General features: G+C 36.1%; 1 protein-coding gene across 2 annotated transcripts in view; it reads right to left on the reverse strand.

Annotated features, from left to right (window-relative positions):
- Positions 1-27,880, reverse strand: part of cdh4 (cadherin 4, type 1, R-cadherin (retinal)) — a 283,006-nt gene that overhangs the window by 165,088 nt on the left and 90,038 nt on the right. For both annotated transcript variants that reach the window (XM_067388245.1, XM_067388244.1), the window contains exon 3: positions 3,481-3,504. In XM_067388245.1, coding sequence (XP_067244346.1) covers positions 3,481-3,504 — 24 coding nt within the window. The remainder of the gene's footprint in view (positions 1-3,480; positions 3,505-27,880) is intronic.

Consider the following 27,880-nt stretch of genomic DNA (forward strand, 5'->3'; position numbering starts at 1 on the left):
TTTTGAGAAATCAAGGAAGACATCTGTGTTTCATTTGTCTGTGTGTGTAAACTAAAAAGCAGCATTGTGTTGTCTGTCACTGAATTTGATGTTCTAGCCGATGTGCTCTGTGATTTGGCTGTTGCACAGCTGAAACTCCTCTTTTGCTGTTTTTTTTTTTTTTTTTTTTTCCTGCCGTGCACCTGATGGGTTTGAACAATTTGCTCTGCTGGCAGAAAAAAGCATAATCAATCGGGAGATTACAGATAAAAGGCTTTAAAACCAGCCGACCAAGGCACTTTCTACTATAACAATTACACCTAGGCCTACCTCAGGTAGCGGCAATTAAACTGCGAGGGAGTGAGGGGGTGGAAAGAATGAGAGAGAAACAAAGAAGGGAAATGGACAGAAAGAATTTGCAGTGGAGGTGATTCAGGTGAAACATCGTAAAGTCAAGGCAAGCCACTCGGCGGCCATATTGGCAATGCTTCTTATGGAGCTATCCTTCAAAAGGTTGGGGTCAGTAAGATTTTTTTTTTTTTTTAAGAAATTAGCTTTAAATTGATCCAAACACTTTTGACAATAAAAAAACTTTTACATTTCAAAATGGGCACAAAGCATATGCACATTTTAGCAACATAATCAGTGGGTTTATAACTCACCCAAACAAACAAAAATATTCTCATAGTCCCAAAATATAAGAGTAATGGTAGTGAAAAGGACGAACTGAAACAAAAAAAAAGAAGATATAGACGAAAGAAAAAAAAATGAGTGAAGAGGTACGCATAAGCTGACAGTTGTAAAGCATTCTGTCATCAAAACCACTGAGTGCAGCCAGTCCCACACAAAGGCCAAGGACACAGAGTTCTCCTTCATTCACTCTTTCATCTTCATTGCTCTATCTCTCTTACACTCGCCTCCTTTGCTGCTTTCATTCCTTTAGTTTAAGCCATCAACCGGTATCCATGATGAAAAATGGAGGGGGCAGTGAGGAGAGAGACAGAGAGAATGAGCCCAACATTCAGCAAAAACACCTATATAAAGTATTGACAGTGTTTGTGTGTATGCAGAACCAGCATGTCCTATAGGTGATACAGGAGTCGGCTACGGCCTTGTAAGACATGTTAGACAGTCTAGAATAAATGACTAAATCACAATGCTGGAAGTGAAAACTCTTATCAAGTAAACCACACAAACTACAACAATAAAAAGCTCAGAAAAAAAGTGTACTGTGATTTATTAAATTATTATTATGAGAATATATTGAAAACTGGAAATCTATATTTTAATTATGATGTTATATTTTTAATGTTGTGTTTCCATGTACAGTATATAGGCTATTTAATCCACACCACCATTCAAATCAGTAAGGTTATTTGATGTTTTTGAAAGAAGACTTTTATGCTCACCAAGACTGCATTTATTTAATTTAAATAAACAGTTACAAAATACATAACAAAATGACTGTTTTCTATTTTAATATATTTTAAATAAACTTTAAACGGCACATTACTTCATTATTCAGAAATCATTTTAATATGTTAAACTCTAATATATAAATATGGTGCTCAAGAATAATTTCTTATTATTATCAATGTTGAAAGTCATGATACATTTTTTCAAGATTATTTGATGAATGGAAAGTTCAAAAGAACAGCATTTATTTAAAATAGTTATTTTTTTTGTTACATTAAAAACGCTTCCCTGCCAAACAGAATTTTCCAGCTTCCAGTGTTTTCATTGTTATATGGTAGGTGACACTATTACACATCTTCTTAAAGACTACTAAATCTCCTAATCAAAATACATGAGAAGAATATGCAGAAACAAGGGATATCATATGTAATCATATGCATATGTAAAATAATGTGATCACCAAAATTAAACAGCATCTATGTTGTTCTGAATCCGATCTAGATGTAGTCTTTGACAGAAACGTGATTTTGTTAGCATTTTGCTCAAAATGTTGCTTTTTTATGAAACTTAACCACATTAAAATGTTGATAAAAAAGAATACATGAAGCTAGAATGTTTAATTTTCATTACCTAAATTTGGGGCCTGTGTGCACATATAGTACATACAGTATATCTGTACATACAGCCATGTATATGAACATCTACAGTACATAGCATATACTCAATTACACCTGTAGTTTTGCAAATGTTTGTGAGGCATGTGTGTCTGCACCTCAGGTCTAGCCACTTTGAGTTACACTCATGGCTCTCGACAGGAGGGGAGAGTGTGTGCTTGTTTGTGCGAACGCATTCATGTAAAGCAGCCGGAGGAATAATGTCTGCTGTCTAAACAGTGACCATCACCATTACTGTTGTCAGGATGATGTCATCAACATCTTTCTACATCGCATCAACCATATGGCCCTTTCTTTCGTTTACACTAACACCACACAAACAAAGTAAAAAAAAAGCATTAAATACTAAAATAAAGAAGTTTTTTTTTCACATCCTTTTACAGCTATTCAAAGTGCTTGCATGAGCCATATTATTATTATCCATTATGGTGCATTTGCAGAAATCTTGAAGGGCAACGCACTATATGTACCAGCTTACCATCTGACAAAAGATCACTGAGCAAAGAAAGTAAAATGTGCTGGCCTGGAAATACAGACCCTGCTGGCCTGCACATATCCTATTCTCGTGCAAAGTGCAGAGTAAACAGAAAAACCGAACCCAGTGCCACGTCTTGTTTCCACAAAGCATTGTGGGCGAGTGTGCTTTGAGTGCAAAACATATACAGCTCGAGTTTAGGACAGGACTGCCCTTTAAGCGCAGACTCTGCAAGGCTTTTTTCCCTCCTTTGTGATCTCTCTCCTTCTTTTAATCTCTGAACGAATGCAGAAATGGTCAGCGCAGGTGTTATTTTCCAGTGGCCCTAGCAGCTCTGCAGGTGGACTATGCTTGTCACGCAGTCCATTATATCCCGCACATGCGCAATGCTTCCAACACTGCATTATGGAGGCAATTTTAGGCTCTATAACAGCATAAATTCAATAGCAAAAACATGCAATTTAAAAACTGCCCCCCATGGAGTCAAATGTACATGAAAAAGAGGTCTGTCTATACAGCGACTCCCAGGGCAAGTGCCTCATCTTTGACAAACAGCCAGACCGAACGCGTGTGAACCGTACAATAGAACCGCGAGGGGTGATTGACCGAAGTGAGTCGAGAATGATTGAATGAGCATGCTGGGAAAATGTGCCAGCTCTGAAACTCTGAACAGAATCGAGGGAGCAGAGGTGAGTCTTCAGTAATCACTAACAAAGATTGGGTTCTCAGTGTCAGCCAACAGACCTGAAAGTATGCAAAGTAAATTTCAGGAAAAAAAACCCCAAAGATGTACATCTGCTGCCGCAGCGATGCTTCGGTCGGATGGAGTCACGCGGGTTTGTGGACCAACATTGAAAAACAATAATCACATTTGAGATCTGGCATATTCAGAGTCATGCAGAGCTGTATCCGGGAACATATTTCTCAAGTACTCACCATGGCCAGATGACAGCAGGGTATCTACAAGTGAGAGAAATGGAGAGAGATGGTTAGAGGAAGAAAACAACTTTTATACACAAAATAGATATTAGTAAGTACCCTCAATCAACAGGATTCAGCACAAAAAAACTATGCCAATATGTACACATAATGGTTGAACATAATGCTTTAAGACACTAGAGAGAGATTAAATTAATACAATAATTGTGCTATTGTGGCTGGCCAATGTAGCCAATTAATTCAAAAACAGATTCATTCAAGTCAAGTAATTTTAACGGGGCGAGTCATTGAATCCTTTATTCAACCATTTTGTTCAAACACACTAATTCATTTAGAAGTGAATCAATCTTTTTAATCATTCATTCAATCAATTAATTCAAACATAGTGATTCATTGAAATGACTGTAAATATGAGTCACTGAATCATTCATTCAACCAATTTGTTGAAACACAGTGATTCATTTAGGAATGATTCAAATGACTGTCTTTATTAGACTTTTGAATCATTAATTCAAACAATGCATTTAAAAACAAAGATTTATATAAATTACTGTAAATATAAGTGAGCTGTTGAATCATTCACTCAAACAATTTATGAGTTATTAAATCATTCACTCAACCAATTTGTTCAAGCACATCTATTTGTTGAGAAATGAATCAAGCGATTATCTTTAAGAGTAAGTTAATTGATTCATTAAATCAATCACTTTAAGTTCAAAAACACTTAATGACTGTATGAACCACATAATCATTCATTCAACTGGAATGAAAACACTACACTCTAAAAAATGCTGGGTTCAAAACAACCCAAGTTGGGTTGAAAATGGACAAACCCAGCAATTGGGTTGTTTTAACCCAGTGGTCGGGTTAAATATTTGCCCAACGTGCTGGGTAGTTTTATTTAACTCAACTGTTGTATAAAAATTACTGTTTTGCTTGCTTAAAATGAACCCAAAATATGCTGGAAATTAACATTTATTAATATGTTTAATAAATTAGCATTTGTTAATAAGATAATTAATAATAAACCATAAACATTTATTAAACTGCTTATTAATAAATGTACACCTTTTGATTATTATTATTGCCTCTAGTAATTATGTGTCTGATTTTTAATTTCTCACCTATTTTGGATTCATTTTAAGCCAGCCATATAGTCATTTTTAAACAGTAGTTGGGTTAAATAAAACTACCCAGCAGGTTGGGCAAACATTTAACCCAACCACTGGGTTAAAACAACCCAATTGCTGGGTTTGTCCATTTTCAACCCAACTTGGGTTGTTTTTAACCAAACATTTTTTAGAGTGTATGCTTGGAGTCGCAAAAGTTGATCTTTGTTTGGAACTATTTCTGTTAGAGAAGCAAAACTACACAAAGTTTCTGGCAACATTTTTAGTTTTATTAAACCAGTAATATTAACTTCTTGCCAAATCACAGCCAACATTATTTAACAACAGCTCTCTTGCTTGTGTGATAATGCTTAAAAATATAATACTAACAACCGAGAATAACCTTGCGCTTGAATGCTCATACTGTTCTTCCAAGGTTTTCCCCTTTAATTTTACTTGTATATATTCAGAGTTCCACTTCACTCTCTATGCAAAATAGGAACGGGGAATTGAATTTTCAATGAGCCAGCTCAACTGACTGCATCTTCTTTGGGTTGAAATACAGTTTTGTCTCAAAGTTCATACATTCCTTTACCTGCGAGTACACAATCCACGTTTCAAAACTTCTGCATGTGGACAATCACACACATAAACAGACAAAATCCAGAGTGCTGTAGGTCTTCCGAACAATGTTCCTTTATTCTACATAAAAAACAATTTCTCATTTATTCAGTATCTCATCCCCCACTGCTGCGAATTCAGACAGTTCCTCTCTCCTCCCCAAGGCTTCACGCAGACTCATTGGCACACAATCTGGGCATTTTGGCATGGATGCAGACTCTAACGCAGCGTCTGAACTCTCGCCCATGCCTAAACCTTGTAGCGCTCACCAGGAGATGACTAACAATCACTGTTACGATTTCAGACTCCCAGCACGTATGGGGCAGACTTAGCCAACTGTAAAACATCAAGGAACTTGCTTCTACCCTGAAAGAAACCTTAAAAATAAATACTTCCTTCATTTGAATTATGAACTAAGAATCTCTCCTCTGCTGATGATTCATTCGAGATGCCGACACACGTTTAGGTTCAATTAAGCAGCATCTGCCTGAAGAAAATAATTGTATAAAACATTTTCAGCATGCCAAGGACCCACTCAGCCTTTCCTGTCTATACACTGTCTGTTCCCTTGAGTCACGAGCCCACGTTGTGTTTAAATCACTCTAGCTGGATGACTATACGTGCGCTCTTTCATACATCTTCGAAATGGAAAGGTCATCGCAATTTATTTCTCTCTCTGAAAATACAGATTACTCAGTTTCTTGTTCAATAGTGTTTTCGGTCAATGCCTGCATGCAGCATAAAAAACCCAAACTAAAGCCATTGACAATGTTTCCCATGAACCGTGCAGAACAAGTTCTGCTTTACATCTCGGCATTCGGGTTTTGTAGCAATTTCGACAGAGCATTGAGGTCTCCAAAGATCCTCTGCAACACATTACTGAGCTCATTCTTGTAACAATACAGAGCCAATATAATTAAAACTGTGCTAATGAACAAGCAAATGTACCAAAAAAAAAAAGGAAAAAAAAGAAAGTTTCATATTAAGTGCAGAAGTAACGCTCAATTCTGCTGGGTCTTGTTAAAACAAGCAGAGGGAGACAGAATGAGAAAGAAGACGATGCAAAGAAATATATCTACCAACAAAACACTCCCACAACAAAAACATGAATAATTCATTGCACAAATGGCAACAAACAACATTCTGTTCCACATGGATTTCTGTATTAATTGGAGTGAGTGTAGTGAGAAGTAGAAATTTCCATGTTTCCTCCATGTCTTTCTCCCTACTGGAGAGAAAGCAGGAAAGTTAGCTTCATACAAATTAATTAGTTGTCTGATTATGAAAAACAACAATGGACTTTATTGTTTTTGTTTGTTTTGATTAATTATTACTAATGGGTTGCGTGCAGAATAACAATGAGGTAAAACGTTCTTGATTGCTTTAATAAGCCGAAGTGCACTGCTGAGGGTTTAGGTCGTCAAAAGCAATGACAGTGAAAAAAAACATCATTCGGGGATTGTTTGCATTATTTGAGCTTCTCTAGAAATGGAACATACATTGTTTTAATGTTTATTGTCACTATATTGATAGGAGATTTGAACCTGAACCTCCCACATCAACACATGTGTTTGGATCCTTTTTTATATTTATTTGAATAATGTATTCAGCCACAAAAATATCAACTGGATACAAGCCAAACCAGACTGGAAAAAAAAATCCATCGTGTTTGCTTTAGTAAATTGCTGTTGTCTATTACTGATTATTTATGTGCAACAGGATTAAGCCAATAATATACTTTACGCAAATATGCCAAAGTAGACGCAACTGAACACCACTGGACATACTAAACGTGTGGAAATAAGCCTCAGTACTCAAGGGGGCAGTAGAGTTTCCTTGAAATGTCTTTGCAACCACACTAAATAGAGTACCTCAGGGATGACGCATTTTTGTAGGCAAAACCCGGAAGCGAGTTAGCATTTTAGGGCTTCCGGTTCCAACGGCGTCAAGTATATGGGTTTTTTGAATGGGTTTTTTGCTAAATCGCCTGAAATAAGGTCTGTGGTTAACAAAGCCTCTAAATATTTTCACGTTTTGATCTATGACATAAATCACACCAGTTATAACCCGCTTGTGATTTTTTAAACCTTTATTGTGTCTTAAAAAAGGCGGTTGCTAACAAATTGCTAAAAGGGACTACTTCCTTTGGCGGGGACTTTAGACGTCACCATGATAAACAGGACATTTGGACAGCATTTCTCTTGAAAAAGTGGATAAGTCTTCATACACAGCACAGATCATAATCAGCGAGCCTGTTTATAAATGATGTTGTTTTTTAAATACAGTTTGAGGAAGCTTGGTGGTGGTGACGTTGATCCGCGACCATGGTGTGCTTTATAGCCGACTGTTAGCTTTTTATATCTGACCACTTTATTTAGGCTTCAAAATGTATTTATGTTAGATTATCTTGATAGACAAAACGTGTAAGTGTCATAACCCTTTATTAAACACCGAGCTTATTTTCTGCGATTTTCCAAAAGTCTACGGGAAAAATGCATAGTCTTTCAACCGAGGGAACCCGTGCACCCCTAACTTCCGGGTTGGCCTACAAAAACGCGTCATCCCTGAGGTACTCAATTGTTGCTAAATTGTCGGACCCTAACCATAACCTTAAACAGTATTATTATACAGTTAGCCAGCTATATAAACATGGACAATTTAAATAATTTGCAAAGCTTTTCAAACTGTTGCTCTGACAATAGTTGACCTGAAAGAAATGGCCATAGAAGAAAACATGCTGTTAATGCCCAAAATAGTGACCATTGTGGCAACCCTGAAGGTGTGATTACATTCTATATTCAATAGTAATATGTAATGCAATAGTAATATGAAGCACAGTTCACACAGAAGTCACTTTCAAACCAAGCAGCTAACTATTGGTCAACATTGCGAATTCATGCGACAAAATTGGCAATGTGAAATCTGCCTGGGGAAATCTTTCATCCTCACAAAAATCCAGATTGTGTGAATTTCTATTGAAATCACTGGATTATGGCAACAAAAATTCAATGAACAACAGTAAATGTGACTGCACCCTAAAAATGCACTATTTGCATTATAAATTGCCATCTGACACATTTTAGAAAGCCACAACAACTGCATGAAAACATAGCATTTGCGTTTACGTCCCCGCATAGAGTTTATTTCTGGCCTTAAAGGGATAGTTCACCCAAAAATGAAAATTCTGTCATTAATTACTCACCCTTATGTTGTTCCAAACCCATAAGACTTTTGCTGATCTTTGGAACCCAAATGAAGATCTTTTTGATGAAATCTGAGAAATTTCTGTTCCTCCATAGACAGCTACTGTACGCAACTACCAATTTGACCCTTCAAAAAGTTCATAAAGAGATTGTAAACCTAATCCATTTGAATTGGGTGGTTTAGTACAAATTTTCTGAAGATACTTGATCACTTGAACAGATATAATTTAGGCTTTTATTCACATATAAGCATTGATCAGAGAAGCTCAAATGTGCTGCATAACACATGAGAACAAACCTCATTGGTTCTCACACGAGTCATGCAAACATGCTTGAGCTTCCGTTTGCCACAACTGATGTGTGAGTTGATGAATATTTATATGTGAATAAAAGCCTAAATTCACAGTTGATGGTTCCCACAGATTTTTTTTTTTTTTCATTCTATGGAAGTCAATTGGGTCAATAAACTGTTTGGTTACCCACATTCTTCAAAATATCTTCTTTTATGTTCAAATGAAGAAAGAAACTCATACAGGTTTGGAACAACTTAAAGGGTGAGTAAATGATAACAGAATTTTCATTTGTGGGTGAACTATCGCTTTAACTAGCCTAACCAGCACTGTTTTTGCTGGTGAACTCTAAGAAAAGTCATGCTGGTCTTTTCCACAGGGTAGGCTTTATGTTATCTATGTTGTAAACCCGGCAGAGTTTGATCTTGAGGATCTAGCTTTAGTCAGGATAAAGTGAAGATGGAAGTACAAACCATCTTCTGATCTGAAGTCCAAAGTGACCAAAGAATATCACTTTCAATCTAAGGATGTCTCAGTATGTCTGGAGCCTCCATGCATAATCCCATATCTCTAAACCTTTGCAGTTGTGGGCGCAGCCTCTCACTGTCATGTGACACACCATAAAAGAGGTAATATCCTGTAGGTGTGACATGGTTAAATCCGGCCACGTGCAACCATAGAGCAGATCAGGAGGATTTCACACATTCAGAGAGGTAATCGAAAAGAGTCTCCACAAACATACACACACACATGGCAGAGGTAACGGAACAACAGAGGGATGCACGTACAGCACAAACAGATTGTAAGGGTAATTCAATTTCCTGCTGCAGCGCTGAGGCTCAAATGGTCTCCATCAGTGGTTCAATCAGCGGCTGGTTCTGTAATTTCCCCAGCTGGACTCTCACCTCGTCTCACGCATTGAAGGGATGCACCCGGGCCAGCGCTGATACTCCACCAAAATACTAAAGTACAGAACTAGCACTTTAGATGATACAGTAGAATGCTGTAAGAATGCACAGCACACGGTCTGTTAAACCTGTTGTTGCTAAACAAAGGAAGATACACCGGTAACACTTTACAATAAGCTTCATTGGTTAACATTAGTTAACTACAGTAGTTAACATGAACTAATAATGAACTGCACTTATACAGCATTTATTAATCATTGTTAATGTTAATTTCAACATTTACTAATACATTATTAAAATCTTGTTAACATTAGTTAATGCACTGTGAACTAACATGAACAACTATTTTTATAACTAACATTAACAAAGATTAATAAATACAGTAACAAATGTATTGCTCATGGTTAGTTAATACATTAACTAATGTTTAACTAATGAACCTTATTGTAAAGTTTTACCATTACAGCTTGTACAACACAGCTAAAGGAAGGGTGTTGAAAATGACCTTTGAAAAATTGCAATACTAAAGTGCTGAAGATTTGTAGCAGGGGATGGATACACTACACAAGCATTATTTTTTACCACATTTTCAAAGAGAGGCATACTGTCTGGCAAAATAAAAAAAAAAAAAAAAAAAAGCTTATTTCCATCAAGAGGTGCATCATTGTTTGGTCAAGATTTTGTATTGACAATGCAAGAGTCCAGCACTCTGTAAAGTGTACTCCAGCACATCCCAAAGACTTTCATTTAATTTAAGGTCTGGACTCAGAGGTGCCAATTCATGTGTAAAAATGATTCTTAATCTTCATCCTCCTTCCCAACCATTCTTTCACAATTTGAGCCTTATGAATCTTGAATCTTGTCATCCTGGAATATAGCCATGGTGTGTCTTACTACATGGTTGTTTAAGAAATGAAAAGCTATACACACTCCATCAGTTAAGGTTGGAAATATACCATGCTATAATATTCATTGCAACAATGATCTAATCATAGACTCTTAAGCATTTGCCTATTTAAAGCTGCAGTCTGCTATTTTTCCTCTTTGTCGCCATCTGTTGTTTGAAACCTGCAATTGCAGTCATATGCGGAACAGTTATCTGTACGTGCTTTGTGCCTCGGCACAGCTTGTCAGCGCGGATGAATCTAATGCTTGCTATCAGTCACCGCACTGGTGTGGATACTGAACTTCAGAATCACAGATTCTACTCTTTGAAAGTATGACCAATATAAGAATTTTCACTGGAAAATATCATCTGAACAAGTAAGTAACATTTCTGCCACTTTTGTTATTTATTGCATTAGACCTACAATAAATTGCGCTGCCAATGATGATTAAATCTAACGATCGCTTAGCTCGGATCATGCTAAACCGTGCAAATAATTATTACTGTTATACTTTGTTCTCAAATCATTAATGTTAACAACATCAGCATTGCTATGACTATGTGTATATTAGCGTTACCTGTAGATTTCAATTTCTGTAGCCACTCCACAGTCCAAAGTCTTTTGCTTTTTGTCTACGGATGAATCTCAGTTGTCACTGATGATTGTCCAGTGTGGGCAGACATCGGTTCCTCTAGGGGGGTCCGGGGGCATGCCCCCCCGTAGGAAAATTTTGTACCTTTTAAATTTAAATGCATAAATCTGGGACTAGATCAATGAAGGAATTTGTTCTCTTGTAAACAATTTTGTGCTCTAAAAGTCATTTATTTATTGGTGATGGTAGGGCACATTAGTCATGTACACAACATATAGTAGGCTACATTTAAACCATTAAAAATATTTAGCAAAAGAGGTTACCTTTGTTGAATTTATTTATTAGTGGGAGCCTGTATCTGCATTTGTGGAACTAATGGTCACTCTTTGATTTGTTAACCAATCCAGAATGCAAATGATAAATAACAAATGAATAAAAATATATAATCATAAGCTGACCAATAAATAAGTAAACTAGGTGAGTATATAATTCAGCAACAAAAAGTATTCTAGCTTAATTCTTGAAAAAAAAAAAAATAATAATAATAATAATAATAAAAAAAAAACTTTGCACAGTAATTTTATAAATCCAAATGATAGTAAAAAAAGTTTTAAATTACTGTTTGTAAAAACAATTTATATTAGATTTATATGTAAAGAATTATATGTATTTATATTAATTTAAGATTAAAATATGCTTATTTTAAATCTATTGTGCAGCTTTTTAATGGGGCAACAAGATATGATAGATACGACAGAACAAAATAGGCTATTAATAATCTTTCAGTGTGCAAAACCATGATAATATGAAACGCTTCAAAAGAGCAGCAAAAAAACCGCTAATGCGCATCCTGGGTGCAGAATGATGTGCTAGAAGCAATATCGAGTCAGAGCGCGCAGTTTCATTGCGCATTGAAAAGTTTACGGTACAAAGAGAATCCTTGTGTATATCTGCATATAACAGTTTATTAATCATGTGTTTCTTCTCACTTTTAAATTTCAGTTATTGTGCGTGTGATGCCAATTCATAGTCCTTGTGTTGTGCGATCTAACAGACACCCTGTAGACAATATGATGACATCGTTCAGAAACAGCAATAAACTCCAGCCAGATAAAGTCATTTTATGCAAATCCACAGCCCTTTATCTACATCTACAAGTATTATAATGGGAATATATCATATTGGAGAGTTTTACCGTGCTGACTGTCGTTACCGAACGCGATGCACTGTTTGAGTGCTGAACAGAGAATGACTGACAGCTGTAGCAGAGGGAAGACGAGTTTCTGACCGTGAACTTATTGATTTCTTCTGTCCCTCACATGAAGCTATGGAATGGCTTCAGATGACTTTGAATATAGTGCACGAAAACTTAATTGGTGCTATTCTACTTATTTTGCTTTACGACTCCCACTTTTGACATATAAAGAGCGCAATTATCAGACGGTAATGTAAATATCGCGACAAACATAATTTCCATTTCATTTTGAGACTGTGGCGGGACAAATTAGAATGTGGCGGGCCGCCACAGTCTAGTCAATGTATGGGAAACACTGTTGTCATTTGGACCTTTCTGGATTACAATCCGCCATCAAAATGATAAGTTAAATTATTTCAGCTGCTGTGAGAAAAGGCTATAAATGATCCGCTACCAGCAGCGTCCTCACGTGATAAAACTAGCCTGGGACTAGCCTGTGACTCCTTCCTTTCTGTTTACAGACGTGACGTAATGACGCACAGAGGAACTGCTGCATGCTCAAATTTCCAGCGGAAATCCACCATGTCGCTCTTATTATAAAACATTATTACAAGCTTACCGTTGTGAATCAAGCAAAGATAATGAGATACTTTTGAACACTGGCTGATTATGTACTTGCTCAAAAATTGATTTTGGATCAGTTTTAACCAAAAAAAGTTACGGACTGCAGCTTTAAATTCAAACAGTGACTTTTTTTTTTTTTTTGGCCTGGCATAATATACATACATATTTTATAAGGTTTTACAAGGAATTATAAGGTTCTATCTGACATTGTTGTTGAAATTGATTTATGCAAATTCTTATTCTGTGACAACTTATTTACTAGGGGTGTATCAATACATATCACGATACTGAACTCACAATATGATATCACTGTGATACTCCAAGACATATGGTAAAAGGATAACAAAAAATGTACTGTTGATTAAAATGCTAAATTTGGTATTACATTGGGGTGGAAATGAATAGGCTTGCTAACCCAATGCACAGGACAATGTTGATACCAGAATAAAAATATTCAGGATTTTGATGCTGAAACACAGATTTATTTTAGATGAATATGTTTGCACTCTGTCACTGACTAGATATATTTAAAATAATGTAGGCCAGTTTTTACTGGTACCATAAGACATTTGGCATTATCAGGACCCACAAATATTCCCCCATTGCATTATTAAAGATTGTATTCAACAGCGGACTGGTCCGCGATAGACGTCTGCTTTTAAATGGTCCCCTGTGTATCTGTGTAAGCGCTTGGTGAAGAGCTTCATTGATGACTATTTAAAACCTTTTTGAAGCACTGATCATTGAAGCCAATCACAGACATATCTGACGAGCCGTGAACACAATGGCCAATCAGAGGTGTTTGCGAATCTACTCAACAGCGCTCAAAGCATCACATCAGACGTGGTACCAAAGTTGGTACTTTTGACAACTCAAAGTAGTATTGACTGTAAACTTGAATTTTTTCTCACACAGTAATTTTCATTTTAGGTGAGGTATGTACAACACATATTGTCACTATCCACGATATTGTTGCATATCGTATTGCGATATATTGTTACACAATATAGTGTTACACCCCAATTACCACATTATGTCATGTTCTTTTTTTAAGTTTTCTAGAAAACAAAAAGGGTCTATCCACAAAGGAGTATGGAGTGCAAAAACTTTGAAGCTCAATATGTCAAAACTGCTCAGAAGATAGAACCTTATAATTCCAAGGTGGTGAATTATGTTTAATGCAACAAAACTCAACAGTAATGAGATTAACAAGTTAAAAACACAAATTCCAGATCACTAAAGTATTCTAGAAGATAGTCAAACTTCTCTAGTGTAAATGAAACCAGCCCTACTGGTTTAGTCCCTATTAGTCAATTCCTGCATCAATTAATTTAACGTCTTGAATATTTCAGGCGAAAAAAAAAAATGTTATAGGGAGGTATAGGGAGTTTTTGTTGTTGTTCTTAGGGTGGGGAGTCTCTCTCTGTATTTACATGAACCCTACATCAGTGTCTGGAAAATGTAAAATAGGTAGCTGAAATATTCCATTTATTAAAGGATTAAATTGCTACATCACAGTGCAAAAGCACAGTTTTAGCTGCATGAACAGAAGATTCAACAAGGACTGCAAATTTACAAAATTACAAAGAGGTGAGGAGTCATTCCAGCAAGCAGAACTGAAAATCAAAAATGATTACAATGCCACATGTTTGGTGCCACAGGGGTAAAAAGTTTCTAACAGCATAGAAGTTTTATTCTATGTTATAAAACCGGTTCCAACTTTGCAACTTGGAATCATGGGGTTGTGCGTTCCACCGCTCACTGCTCTGTATAGCTCATTAAAAACTGCTGTAGTCTATCATTTCACCAAATGCTTTCACATTTAAAGCTAATTTGTGCTGAAATACTACATCACATACTGTAATAACCTGTTTTAATCTGTAAGCTGCATAGAGACTATACTATTAAAAGCCTTATGGTCAAATTTGACATTGTGATTCTCAGCACAAAGGCCTAACTAGACACAACTGGTGCTGATCCAGACTTTTGGATTCAATAACTTCTGCAAAATTAAGAGAACATAGACGTCTGACCATATGGCTCGCTGATTTTTGGACGAAAGTAAGCATAAATTCTTGCAAGGCTAAGATGCTCATAATATGCCTGCTTTGTCAGGAGCAAATTAATGCAATGCTGGAAAGATATTATTCTTTTTTGGGTAAGAAACTGCTGATGAACAATATTTATGAGTAAATCAACTGAACCTCATGTTATTAAGTTTCATCTATGAATGCAATATTACGCTCCCTTAGTGCAGTTTTCAGGATCTAAGAAAAACATGAGATAAGAGATACATTTTCTTGCATCAGTGTTGACTGGTGGCCAGAAATTTTTCCTCATCTCAAAATATTTGTATGTTTTGATGTCCATACTGCACATCAACGCATTTTGGTAACACCGCACAAAATATTTTCCCTCATTTTTATATGTGCCTGCATGTTTGTTTTTATCAGAGTGTTCTATATATGAGTATCATCAACTAATTAGAATTGAAGGGTAGTCAGACACAGTTTGTGGCTCCCCCTACGCTAATGTCACGAACAGAGGGGGGGGAGGGGGAATCTAAAAATCATTGTTGGTGCCAAACCAGCACTGACTGAGGCAGATTTTTTATTTATTTATTTATTTATTTTTTATGCAGTGCCCTTTGTGCTGTTTAAGAATAGAGAGATGAAAAGAGAAAAATCCATCTTTGCATCTTTGTGTTTGAAAGGTATTTTGGTAGATATGTCAGTAAAGAATGAGCTCAAAGAAAAGGAGGTAAACAGTGCATTTACAAACACTGCAACATAAATTCTCTTGACTACCAACAGAGAGAGATCTCCAAGGGCTAGTAGGGGGCCAACAGCTTCATCAGCAGATTTTGTTATACATAATCATTGAATTGTTTTTCACTCGTTGCCTGCTGTTCTGACAAACATTAAAAATTGGCTGAGAGTCACTAGTTCTGCAGTCATATATCTTACTGTCACACTGTTATTTTAAGTCACCTATCAAGTAAAGTGGATGATTTTGTATTTATCCACTGCACCACACCACTTATGCTGCTTTTAAATATAAAATATATCTCTGGTAATTAACACTTAAAAAAAGTCTGGTTCCCCATTTTAAAAAATAAATAAATAAATAAATAAATAAATAAATAAATAAATAAATAAATAAATAAATAAATAAATAATTTATATATATATATATATATATATATATATATATATATATATATATATATATATATATTATTTATAACTTTCTAATTATTATAATAATTTTATTAAACAACAACAAATAACAATAATTTGTCAATATTTTATATTAAATATATATTCTAATATATAATAATAATTAAACAAATAATATAAATAAATCTTAATTTTTATTATAATTTTATTAAACAACACTGTATAGATATTTTATATTGTAATATAGCTTAATAATAAAAATATGACAGTTTATGACAGTATGAAGTTCTTGTCATATTTTTTTACCATTTTTTTTTTTTTTTTAACTATAGCGAATAAACTGTGATAATGTGTGAAATGTTGAAAGCGTCTAAATAAATGACGTCAGAAGCCGGAAGTCTAATTTGCCGCTGATTTCTTCGAAATTTTCCTATGGGGTTTTATAATGCAGTTTTTCAATATGTATGAGTAAAATAAAGCCTGTGGTAAACAATACTTTGACGTTTTGTTCTTAAACGTACACTGCACATGCTCAGACCCCAAACTGTATTATCTAGTTACTTATTAAAAACGTACATTTTCAAAAATAAACATAACTGCTTCAAAATGTGTGTGTGTAATTTACATTGTAGAACAAAATGTCAGAGTATAGTTATATAAGTTATAAGTTATGTTTACCACAGGCTTTATTGTACTCATAAATCGAAAAACCCCATTAGAAAACCCCATTAGAAAATCTCGAAGGAAACAGCGGCGAATTAGACTTCTGGGTTCTGATGTCATGCCTTCATCACTCCATTACAGCTCACCCTTTTTTTTTTTTCCCTGTGCCTTGTGAATTCAAGTGAAGCTTGAACAGGCATTTTAAGCCAGCCAAGCAAAACAAAACTCTTAAAATATAATGATCATCTCCCAAATCATGAAGCAATGTGTGAACTTCTCAAATTAAGGAGGAAATATCTCCCGGTTAAATTGGTTGCTACGGTTGATCGTTAACACGTCATTATCTTCATCACAGCCATGAGTTAGTGCTCAAAGTAAAACAAAGACACAGTGTCTCTGCGGTGGGTATGTTTAGGGCCCACAGTCAGTAAACGACTGCACATACACGTATATTCAGTCTTATTTCTGCGTCTCTCAGTCACTTTCTCTCTCCCTGCCCCGTCTTTTCTCTCTTCCTTCATCATGCAGTCGGAGCCTGTGGGCACAGTGTGGGAGATAGTGCAGTAAGCTCTCCTCTCCTCTCTCTAATCTCATTTCCCACTGCCTGGATTAAACAAATGTCTGTCATTACCGCTCACTGGTGGAGGGGAGGAGGGTTTAGGGTCCACAGGAGCGGCAGAGAAAAAGGGAGGGCGGGAGTGACAGAACGGCAGAGAGAGAGAGACAGGGAAATGGAAAATAAAATAACTGGAAGAAAAAAGCGAGAGCAGGTACTAAAGAGACCATCAAATGAGGGACCCAGGGAGATAGCGAGAAATTGAGACAAAATAAGAGCAAGTGATGGAGCGGGAGAGTGAGAGGGAGATATTTTCAGAGCAGTCTTCTCTAACCTTCAACAAACCGCTCACTCTAACTGCCCACAGATGGGCTGCAGCCATAACAGGACTAAATACCACAAAAGAGAGCTGCACAATATTGAAAAAAACGGACATTGTGATATATACTTTTTCTGCCATATATATTGTAATATGAAGAAATACAGGATTGTTCTGCAGATGACTTGAATAGCTATGTTTTAAAAGAATTAATCATTCTAGAATGAGTGGCATGATTTTATTTATTTGTATTACTCTTTACAAGAATTTACACAAACCTCTTTCATTAATCATAAAGTGAACAGTTATATATATATATAACTTTAAATTCTTTAAATTCCTTTAAATTCTCGTGCTCCCCGCCCCCGAGCTTGCAACTGCCTTAAACAGCATAAACAAAGTTCACACAGCTAATATAACCCTCAAAATGGATCTTTACAAAGTGTTTGTCATGCAGCATGTCTAATCACATAAGTATTGTATTTATTTGGATGTTTACATTTGATTCTGAATGAGTTTGATGGTGCTCCGTGGCTAAAGCTAACATTACACACTGTTTGAGAGATTTATAAAGAATGAAGTTGTGTTTATGAATTATACAGACTGCAAGTCTTGTCTCCATGAATACAGTAAGAAACGATGGTAACTTTAACCACATTTAACAGTACATTAGCAACATGCTAACAAAACATTTAGAAAGACAATTTACAAATATCACTAAAAATATCATGATATCATGGATCATGTCAGTTATTATTGCTCCATCTGCCATTTTTTGCTGTTGTTCTTGCTTGCTTACCTAGTCTGTTGATTTAGCTGTGCACATCCAGACGTCCTGCCCTTGTGTAATGCCTTGAACATGGGCTGGCATATGCAAATATTGGGGGCGTACATATCAATGATCCCGACTGTTACGTAACAGTCGTGTTATGTTGAGATTCGCCTGTTCTTCTGAGGTCTTTTAAACAAATGAGATTTATATAAGAAGAAGGAAACAATGGTGTTTGAGACTCACTGTATGTAATTTCCATGTACTGAACTCTTGTTATTCAACTATGCCAAGGTAAATGCAATTTTCAATTCTATGGCACCTTTAACACTCTGAGGTCTGACGGTATCGCCGGCGATACCACCGTGGTTTTTTTCTTATCAGTGTGAAAGAGACTCAAAATACTCCGTCACTGTTGCACATACAATTAAGAGTTATACACCATTTTAATCTGTGGAATATCTTCTTTCATTTGTATACACTCAGAGTAAAAACAGAATGTTGTGCTTTTTGTAAAATAAAGAAAACTAACATGATGCGTGATCTCTCATCTCCCTCTGAACGAACTCCAATCTGATAGTTCTCAGAAAATGAACTGTAACTTAGTGAATACTAATGACAAAAAAATTACACTTATGTCTAAAAAAACGTTAAGATGTCAGGTTTTAAATCATGTAAGTCAAATCGAAAACAAACCTTCTGTGTTTATGTAATCTGTATGAAAAGAGAGCCATGTCAGAAATCTGTGATTCAGCTCATTATCTGCTAATGCGGCCACGCCCACGGAGCCAGCGCTATTCAGACGCAAATTCAGTCAATACATGCATTCATCATCTCAATCGTGTATTTATTGTCTTGAAAAGTGTTTATCTGGATGTAAAAGTCATGGTTAGCGATCTCTAGAAGACATGCAGTTACTTCCTGTTTACTTGTCTTCTACAGACGAATTTTAGATGAGTTTTTGTTTCTTTAGCGCCCTCCGGCTGCAGTATGAATTGGAAACTCCATTCATGGAATAGCCTCTTCTTCTTTTAGATGAATTTGTGGACTAAAATGCACAGGGCGCCCTCCAACTTCAAGGATGAATTGAAAACACCAGCGTTCATAGTAATGCCAATGAATATTAAATAAAAATAACTCCTCTGTATAGAAAATTGACATAAGCATATGAGAATCCAATATTTCTCCAAATGTGCATGTTTTTAAACTAAAAGTCTATATTCAGACTCTTTGCATCACAGAAATACATTATATTTTGAAGTATAATATAAAATCATTACTTTATATTGTAATAATATTTTTCTGTATGTTTCATATATCATAATGAGCTTGAGACATCACAGAAGGTTTTTTTCACAGCCTACCTGACTGAAATGCCTCATTAATATGCAAGTCATTTCAGCTCATTACTATCCAATTCTTTTGTCTTCTCAGGTGAGAATGGCCCATTTTCAGTGGTGATTCACGCCTCCTCGCATACTGTATTTCTTGGCAAAAAGTGTCTTACAAAAACTAAATCTCTCTATTGTTTTATATGAAGGAGTAAGCAGCATAATTTTTACATAATTTTGAAGCAAAAACTCTAGTCTACAACCTCCAATACTCTAAAGTCTTATGAACACAGATTTACTATACTTTTTTTGGCCTTATTTCAGTGACTTAAGTTTTTTGTTTTTTCAATAACCACGCATAAATGTTATTCCTTCAAAAACACAAACATGTACATACATGTTCCTTACATATTATTGTAGCCTAGTTTGTGCTGAATACAGTGTAATGACACTTTTGTCATTTATATGTTTATGAACAACTGAAAAAAGCACAAATGTCAGGGCATGTCAAAACTTCCCCAGGCCCCAAATCAGCCTCAGACTCCAGAGGGTTAAGTAAACTGAACTGTTTTATTGTTTTTAGTTGTATGAACTAATTTCTTTTAATTTAGACTAACTTAAGTTTAACTGAAACTAGGCTGGGATTTATATTTCCCAGCATGCTTTTCCCATGGCACTCGAAATGGAGAGTAATGTTTTGTTATGCTAATTTAGAAGAGTTTCTGTTAATGTGGGTTTTTAGAGAGTTACCATCATGGTGACAAGTGGTGCATGCGGCTTGGTTGGAGAGCAGGTAAGTTACATGTTTTAAGTTGCTGTTGTTAACATCCTATTCTTAACATGTTAGCAAATTAACAAGTTGCCGTTTTCTTATTTTTTTTTATTAGGGTTTATAGTAAATAACTCATTTGATTTGGAATACCTCAAAATAAAAAAGTTAATTAACTAAATATTTTATGTTAATTGCTATAAAAGGGTATGAGTTAGCTAACTCAGTACTTCAAGTTAGGAGCAATTATCATTGCAAAAAATGTGATGTAATCAGTTACATAACATTTTTTGAGTTAACCAAACTTTTTCGGGTTTACAGTGTATACCCACTGTTTTTGATTAATTCAGTATAAAATAATAATTGTTAAAATAATCATTTTTATTGCGACTATTAATATATCAAACAAAATAAGAAATATATTGTAACATTGTAACTATAATATTGTAAACTGTATAAAACAAGAAATCAAGTATTTAAATATAGCTGCAAGTTGCGATGATGGGCCCAAGCACTGGCTCCATTGCCACCCCAGTGGCTTGAGAAAACCTGTGCATGGCGGGCAACATACAATCTTAATTTAATTTAAACCAAACAATGATTTTACACGATATGAAACACTTCCTCTTTCCCTTTTTTGTCATTACTTTAATCCCTCGCCATGGCAACACAGTTTGAGATATTCTAAAATCGTTCACAATTTAGCATCTTCAGTCTAAAGCATTTCTTGAATCTCCAATGAGGAGTAAACTCAGAGCCTGATTATTCAAAAAATCGACGTTCAAACCAAAATATTTGACTACCTGTTGATCGGAGCCCCTCCTCCTTGCCCTTTGCCCATATCTACTGGCCGACAACTTTGAAGTGTATCTTGAATTTCATGCAATTTGAAGCATGCTAAAAGCCTCAAAAACACCCAAGAATATTATAAAAGTTTGACATGTTTCCATGGCAACATTACTTAAGATATCAATAATCCTTTCACAGGTCTACCATCTGCCATGTCTTGACATTATTCTGATGAAGTTTGAAGTGAATTGGGTAAAAATAAGAGGAGCGATTTCAGAGCATTTTGATAGTCACTTCATGTTGCCAGGTTGTGGCGCTATGACTTTGACTCACAATAGTCACATCCATGTGATCGGCCTCCTACAACGAACACACAGCTGAAGTTTCATCAAAATCAGTTAATGTATGCAGAAGTTACACTTCCTGTTTCCCTTTTCTCACAATAAATTTGTTTCAATGCCACGTCCAAGCCATTCGAGATATCAAAATCCTCAATGTCTTGACTTCATGCTGACTGAGTTTGGTGGTGATCGGATGATTCCCCTAGGACAGGAGTGTCCAAACTCAGTCCTGAAGGGCCATTGCAGAGTTTAGCTCCAACTTACCATAACACACCTGCCTGGAAGTTTCCTGTATGCCTATAAACCTTGATTAGCTGGTTCAGGTGTGTTTCCTTAGGGTTGGAGCTAAACTCTCCAGGACAGTGGCCCTCCAGGAGCAGGACTGGATACCCCTGCCACAGGAGAAGTATATCAAATTCCAGAGCATGCGTTTTTCAAACAACCTCAAATAGCCGAATTCCTGTTGTGCTGGGGTATGTGAGATCTATAACTGTATGAAGTTTGGCTACTGTATGTGAAAAGGGGTGTGCTACAGAGGCCCTCAAATACAACCATATAAAAGGGTTTGCCACAGAGCCTGCGGCCCTTATGGCCAACGATTCCTACGTGTGTGCAAAGTTTCAAGAGATTTGAGGATGATAAGGGGCTGTAAGAATTTTTTATTTTTTTTTCCCCTAAAGAAAACAATAGGACCTTCATCCTTTCACGGCTTGGCACATCACATAGTACAACTGTAAAATTACAATACTAGTATTTACATCTTAATTTCTTCATTTTCAAACGTAAAACATTTTATTTTGCCGGGTTTCGGCAAATGAATGTAAACACTGCCAAATTCAGAGTAAAGCTTGGTACTTATGTGGGCAAATCATGGCCTGATGAAGCACTGTATCATGGGCTGCACGCATGTGAAAAGCAGTGTCATTCTGGAGGTGGTTGCACATTTATGTATTTAATTAAATCGCAGTCTGCTCGATTTTAAAATCACATTAAGCCACATCACACCATATCAATTTTATTTCGATAAATCATGCAGCCCTAGCACTGAATGGAAAAAGAGACCGATACGAAGAAGAAGAGTTGACAGCAAGACAGAGCACGAAACGACAGTATCCCCCCCCCCACCCGTCGCTAAGAAAAATTGCCAGCGTGTGGTAACAGTGCATCAGAAGACCCAGTGGCAAGCCTTCCACCATCATCAACCAATCCAATGTCTTTTTCATTGAAAAGAAAGCAACTCTCCCACTATCAGCACATAAAGAGCGGTTATACACTCAAGGTACACCTAAAGCCCAAAGGGGGTCCGTTCCACTGCGTCTATAGTTCGCTTGGGGTTCATTTCAACATTACCGTCCCCTTTTCACCTCCAGTCTATTTACAGCCCGCTGGCAAGAGACGTTGTCAATCCTAATAGAGTTTATATTCCATATTTCAAAACAGACATTTAGATCCACAAAGGGCCCATTGAGGCTGAAATGGTGTGAATCTATTTCACCACAGGGAGGGTGCGGGTGGTATAACGTGGTCGCGTTCGTCCTTCCCGCCTCTGTCTGGTTTATTACACCGCACCTGACTGGCTGGAGGTCCCGGTTGATGGACCTTTAAGTATTTAGGACTACGAGAGCAGAAATAATTTCCCTCCGAGGGAACGCTCGCTCCAGGTCAGTGAAAGGTAGTCTGACCGTGTATGACTCACAAGTGGTTTTCTTTTCTGCAGCATTCCAAACATAATGGCCTGTGAAACCAGAAGGAGACACGGAAGCGGAATCATTCGACTTTATTTCGCTATTCAGAACTCGTCGGGAGGTCTAATCAGTGGTAATCTCGTCAACGAAATTGCTGACAAAAATGTTTGTTGACAAATGTTTTTTTGTCGGTGATAACAAAGAATTTAAGTATGCTTTTGACAAATATGGTGAGAAAAAACCACACTGAAAGATGTTAAAGGAAAAAATAGAAATGTCATGATTTACTCGCCCCCATGCCATTCTAACTCGTTAGAATGTAACATTTTCTTGCTTCTCTGAAACACAAACCATCTTGTGCAGAATGTCCTTAGGCAGATTTCTATACAATCAAAGTAGATAGGGATTTAAAATGCCACCAAAAAAAAAAAATCACAAAAAAGCACCATAAAATTGACATTATTATATTATATTATATTATATTATATTATATTATATTATATTATATTATATTATATTATATTATATTATATTATATTATATTATATTATATTATGTTATATTTATTATATTATATTATATTATATTATATTATATTATATTATATTATATTATATTATATTATATTGTGCTTTCAATTTTTCAATGCATTCTTAAACAAAGCTATAATACTGTTCAAAAGTTTAGGGTCAGCAAGATATTTTTAAAAGAAGTCTCATATGCTTACCACAGCTGCATTTATTTGTTAAAAAATAAAGTAAAAACTTGTACATGCAAGTTTATCTCTTCAGAAAACCTTATTCTAATTATACCATACATACCAGAAGAAGAAAAAAAGTTCAACTGTAGTGTTATGATACATTTTTGTCTTTTTTGGAGCTTGGAATTTAAAATCCCCAAGCGTCAATGAATGGAAAAGCTGCCTTAGGACATTTCTCATTTGTGTTTCACAGAAGAAAGAAAATAATACTGGGTTAGAATGGCATAGGATGAGTAAATGATGGCAATGCTTTCATTTCAGGAATTGCCTTTGACGATGCACAAACAGTGTTTTTAAAGATAAAATATAGAAACCACTGATCCAAATAATCTAATCATAGCATGTTGCGTATTGATTCACTTGATCTGAAAGAGCTGAACACCAGTGAACTCATCCGTTCTGATTAGTATAGTCAAACACATCCTATATGCAGTATGATATTAAATTGCCTATAACCACAACATAAACATGCAATTACAATTTATATGCAATACTACATCTACATTAACAATAAATGCATGGATGAACTCACACATTCTGACTTCCATATAACTTAGTTCATCTCACACTGTGAATACATTGTTGCAGTAACAACACACTACATAGAGTATAATGCAATATCCAGAACACAGAAAATGATGTTTGATTATGATTTTATACAATAGAACATGACCTTAATATTGAGCAACTTAAATTTTGGGCACAGTATTGTCAGGGTTATGTTTAAGGCTGTTTAGCCTCATTGTATTTTGGTTTCATTTTTCCTGTTCCTGTTTTGCCTGAGTTACCTGTCATTGTAAGTTCCCATAGTCGATAAGGAGTTAAACATAATCTGTTCCCTGTTCTATTGATTATCCCCCCTTGTATATATAATGCCTCATTTCCACCGAGTGGTACGGTACAGAACAGTTCAGTACAATATGCAATTTTTGCCATTTCCACTGTCAGCACAACCTACATAGCACAATAGTCCTATACAAAAGAGTGGAGCTATACTCACTGCAGAAAGTTGATTGGTTGACAGAGATCTTGCACGTGCTACAAGGGGAATGACAACACAAGAGGCACCATTTTTTAATAAAGTTGAAACACAATACCATTTCTTCTTGTGACAAACAGCCACATGCCAAGAAACAAGATCTGCTGTATGTCCTCCATTGTTGTTTACTGTGTTGCTTTCTTCTTCGCGCAAGAATGACATTGATCGCTAGTTTCCGGCATACAAGTAAGGGTACTGTTGGCGGTGGAAACGCAAGCCGGATCAGAGTTTACCATCCCGAATCGTACTGAACTGTACTGAACTGTCCTGTACTGCTTGGTGGAAATGAGGCATAAGCCTTCAGTTCATTCAGTTATTTGTTTGGTCTTGTTTATGTTTAGGTGGTTGTGTTTTTCCATGATTTCCCTGCATGATCATTATTAGATTGTGAAATAAAGACTTTCTGTTTATTCTCCTACGTCATGCCTACATTACAGCCAACAAGTATTGCCAGTTACCTGGTTTATTTGTGCTCTGTCAATAAAAATATATCCAAACAAAGCCGCATCAGAAAAATTGTACCTCACCAACCAACACGCAGTAGTGGTTTTGTTCTTGAATCAAGAGGTTTTGCTAAGAGCAAATCACTTGAGTGAATCATTCAATGACAAATTCATGTTTTGTTCTTAAATGAATCAGCATATTGAATGAATAACTGGCATGACGACCACTAAAAGTAATAATAATAATATCCTCATGCTGTTATTTTTATTATTATCCTTTAATAAATGTTTACCTATACAGTAGGTTACACGCTTAGCCTATATCATTTGGCACATTATCAACTAAAATTCTGTTTTTGTCGACTAAATTATGACATTTCAAAGTAAAAATGCACAAAATATTGACTAAATTTACAGGTGAAAAAACTAAAACACAACAACAGCAAAAAAACAAAACAAAAACTAATCAGGATGTGCAGGCCAACTAAGTACACACTTTCTGATCTCGCTAAAAAGGCAGAGACAAACACACAAGCCACTAGCAATGAGGCATCTCAAACGTCCTTCTGAAAACTTTACGGAAACCCATTTAACAAGTACTGGAGGCAACGTCGCACCGATCTAACTCCATATGTTCACAACGCCACATCTAATTCTTTATCCTGAGGCCTGATTCATTGATTGTGGGATCCTGTTCCTCCGATGTTCTCCTCCCTGCTCTCTTTCAGTTAGCACCTCCTCTTAAATGGCTAGAAATCCATTGCCCTGCTTGTGCCTGTCCCAACGGGCTCTGCACTGATTTTAATGAACAGGATGGAGTGGATGAAGAGAAAGAGAGAGCAAGAGAAAGAGCTGCAGGCTGCAGAAAGATCGTTAGAGCTTTAAGCTCCATTTCAAGACCTCCCTTCTGAGGTCTTGCGGCTCTCGCTTTCTGTCTTTCTCACTGGTCATGATGAAAGTGCAACAGAAGTGCTGAATACGAAGAGCAATTTGGAGAACAGAAGCGGAAAACAAAAGCCGTGAGTAGCCCAAGGGCACTACATTGGCCTTTGAGCAGGGCAGCAGTTCATACTTTTAACACAGCTTCTTCAGATCTAAACTGTGCATGTTTAAAAAAAAACAAAAAACAAGAAGTGATGATCTGTGTCAAAGTGTGGAAATTCAAAACATTGTGATTCAAAACACAAATGCAATTTGTTACAGAAAAGAAACCACCAGGATAAGCGCAACTCAAACTAACTCAAACATGTGAGAACTGCAAATGTAAAAGGGCTGAAGAATTTCAATGCATGACTCAATGAAACCCTAACAACCACTTAAGATTGTCCATGGATAGATGGATGGATATATAAAGGAAATTATTCAAGATTCACATTATTCAATAAGAGCTATGCGATTCAACAAGAATAAAGTATTGTATAAGGGAGAACCTACAGTAAACATGTAGCGCTCATTCACTATGGCAATATCAGTTGTTCTGAGCATGTGTAATACAATCCTCTGTCACGACTTATTTGAATAAGAGTGATAATGTGAACAAAACTGAACAAATCATGTCTTTTAAAGGAGTAGTTCACTTTAAAATGAAAATTACCCCAAGCTTTACTCACCCTCAAGCCATTCTAGGTGTATACTTTCTTCTTTCTGATGAACACAATCGGAGTTATATGAATAAATATCCTGATGCATCTAAGCTTTATAATGGCAGTGAACGGGACCAACGAGTATGAAGCTCAAGAAAGTGCATCCATCCATCATAAACGTACTACATGACTCCACGGGTTAATAAAGGCCTTCTGAAGAGAAGCGATGCATTTGTGTATGAAAAATATCCATATTTAACAAGTTATAAAGTAAAATAGGGAGCGCACTATTTAAAGGGGCCGCAGCATGAATCGGTGCATAGTTAATGATGCCCCAAAATAGGCAGTTAAAAAAATTAATAAAAAAAAATCCATGGGGTATTTTGAGCTGAAACTTCACAGACACATTCAGGGGACACCTTAGACTCTTGTGAAAGGCACCTTTAATATTAAGCAACTTACATTTTAGACAAATTGCAAGTTACCTGGTTTGTTTTTGCTCAGTCAAATATTAAATATTTTCCAAAAAAGCTGCCACAGAAACATGTGAATGAATCAGCGGTTTTGAACGAATCGCTTGAGTCAATGATTCAATGACCCATTCATGTTTCGTTCCTGAATGAATCTAAATTTTTGAACGAATCAGTTGAATGATGTATTCATTGGCTGCGTTCCAGTTCTTTTTTATTTTTTATTTATGCCCTTCCCTTGCTAACTTCCCTCAGTCTCGTTGACTCGGATG

Source organism: Chanodichthys erythropterus, chromosome 6 (genome assembly GCF_024489055.1).
Source record: "Chanodichthys erythropterus isolate Z2021 chromosome 6, ASM2448905v1, whole genome shotgun sequence".
Lineage (NCBI taxonomy): Eukaryota > Metazoa > Chordata > Actinopteri > Cypriniformes > Xenocyprididae > Chanodichthys > Chanodichthys erythropterus.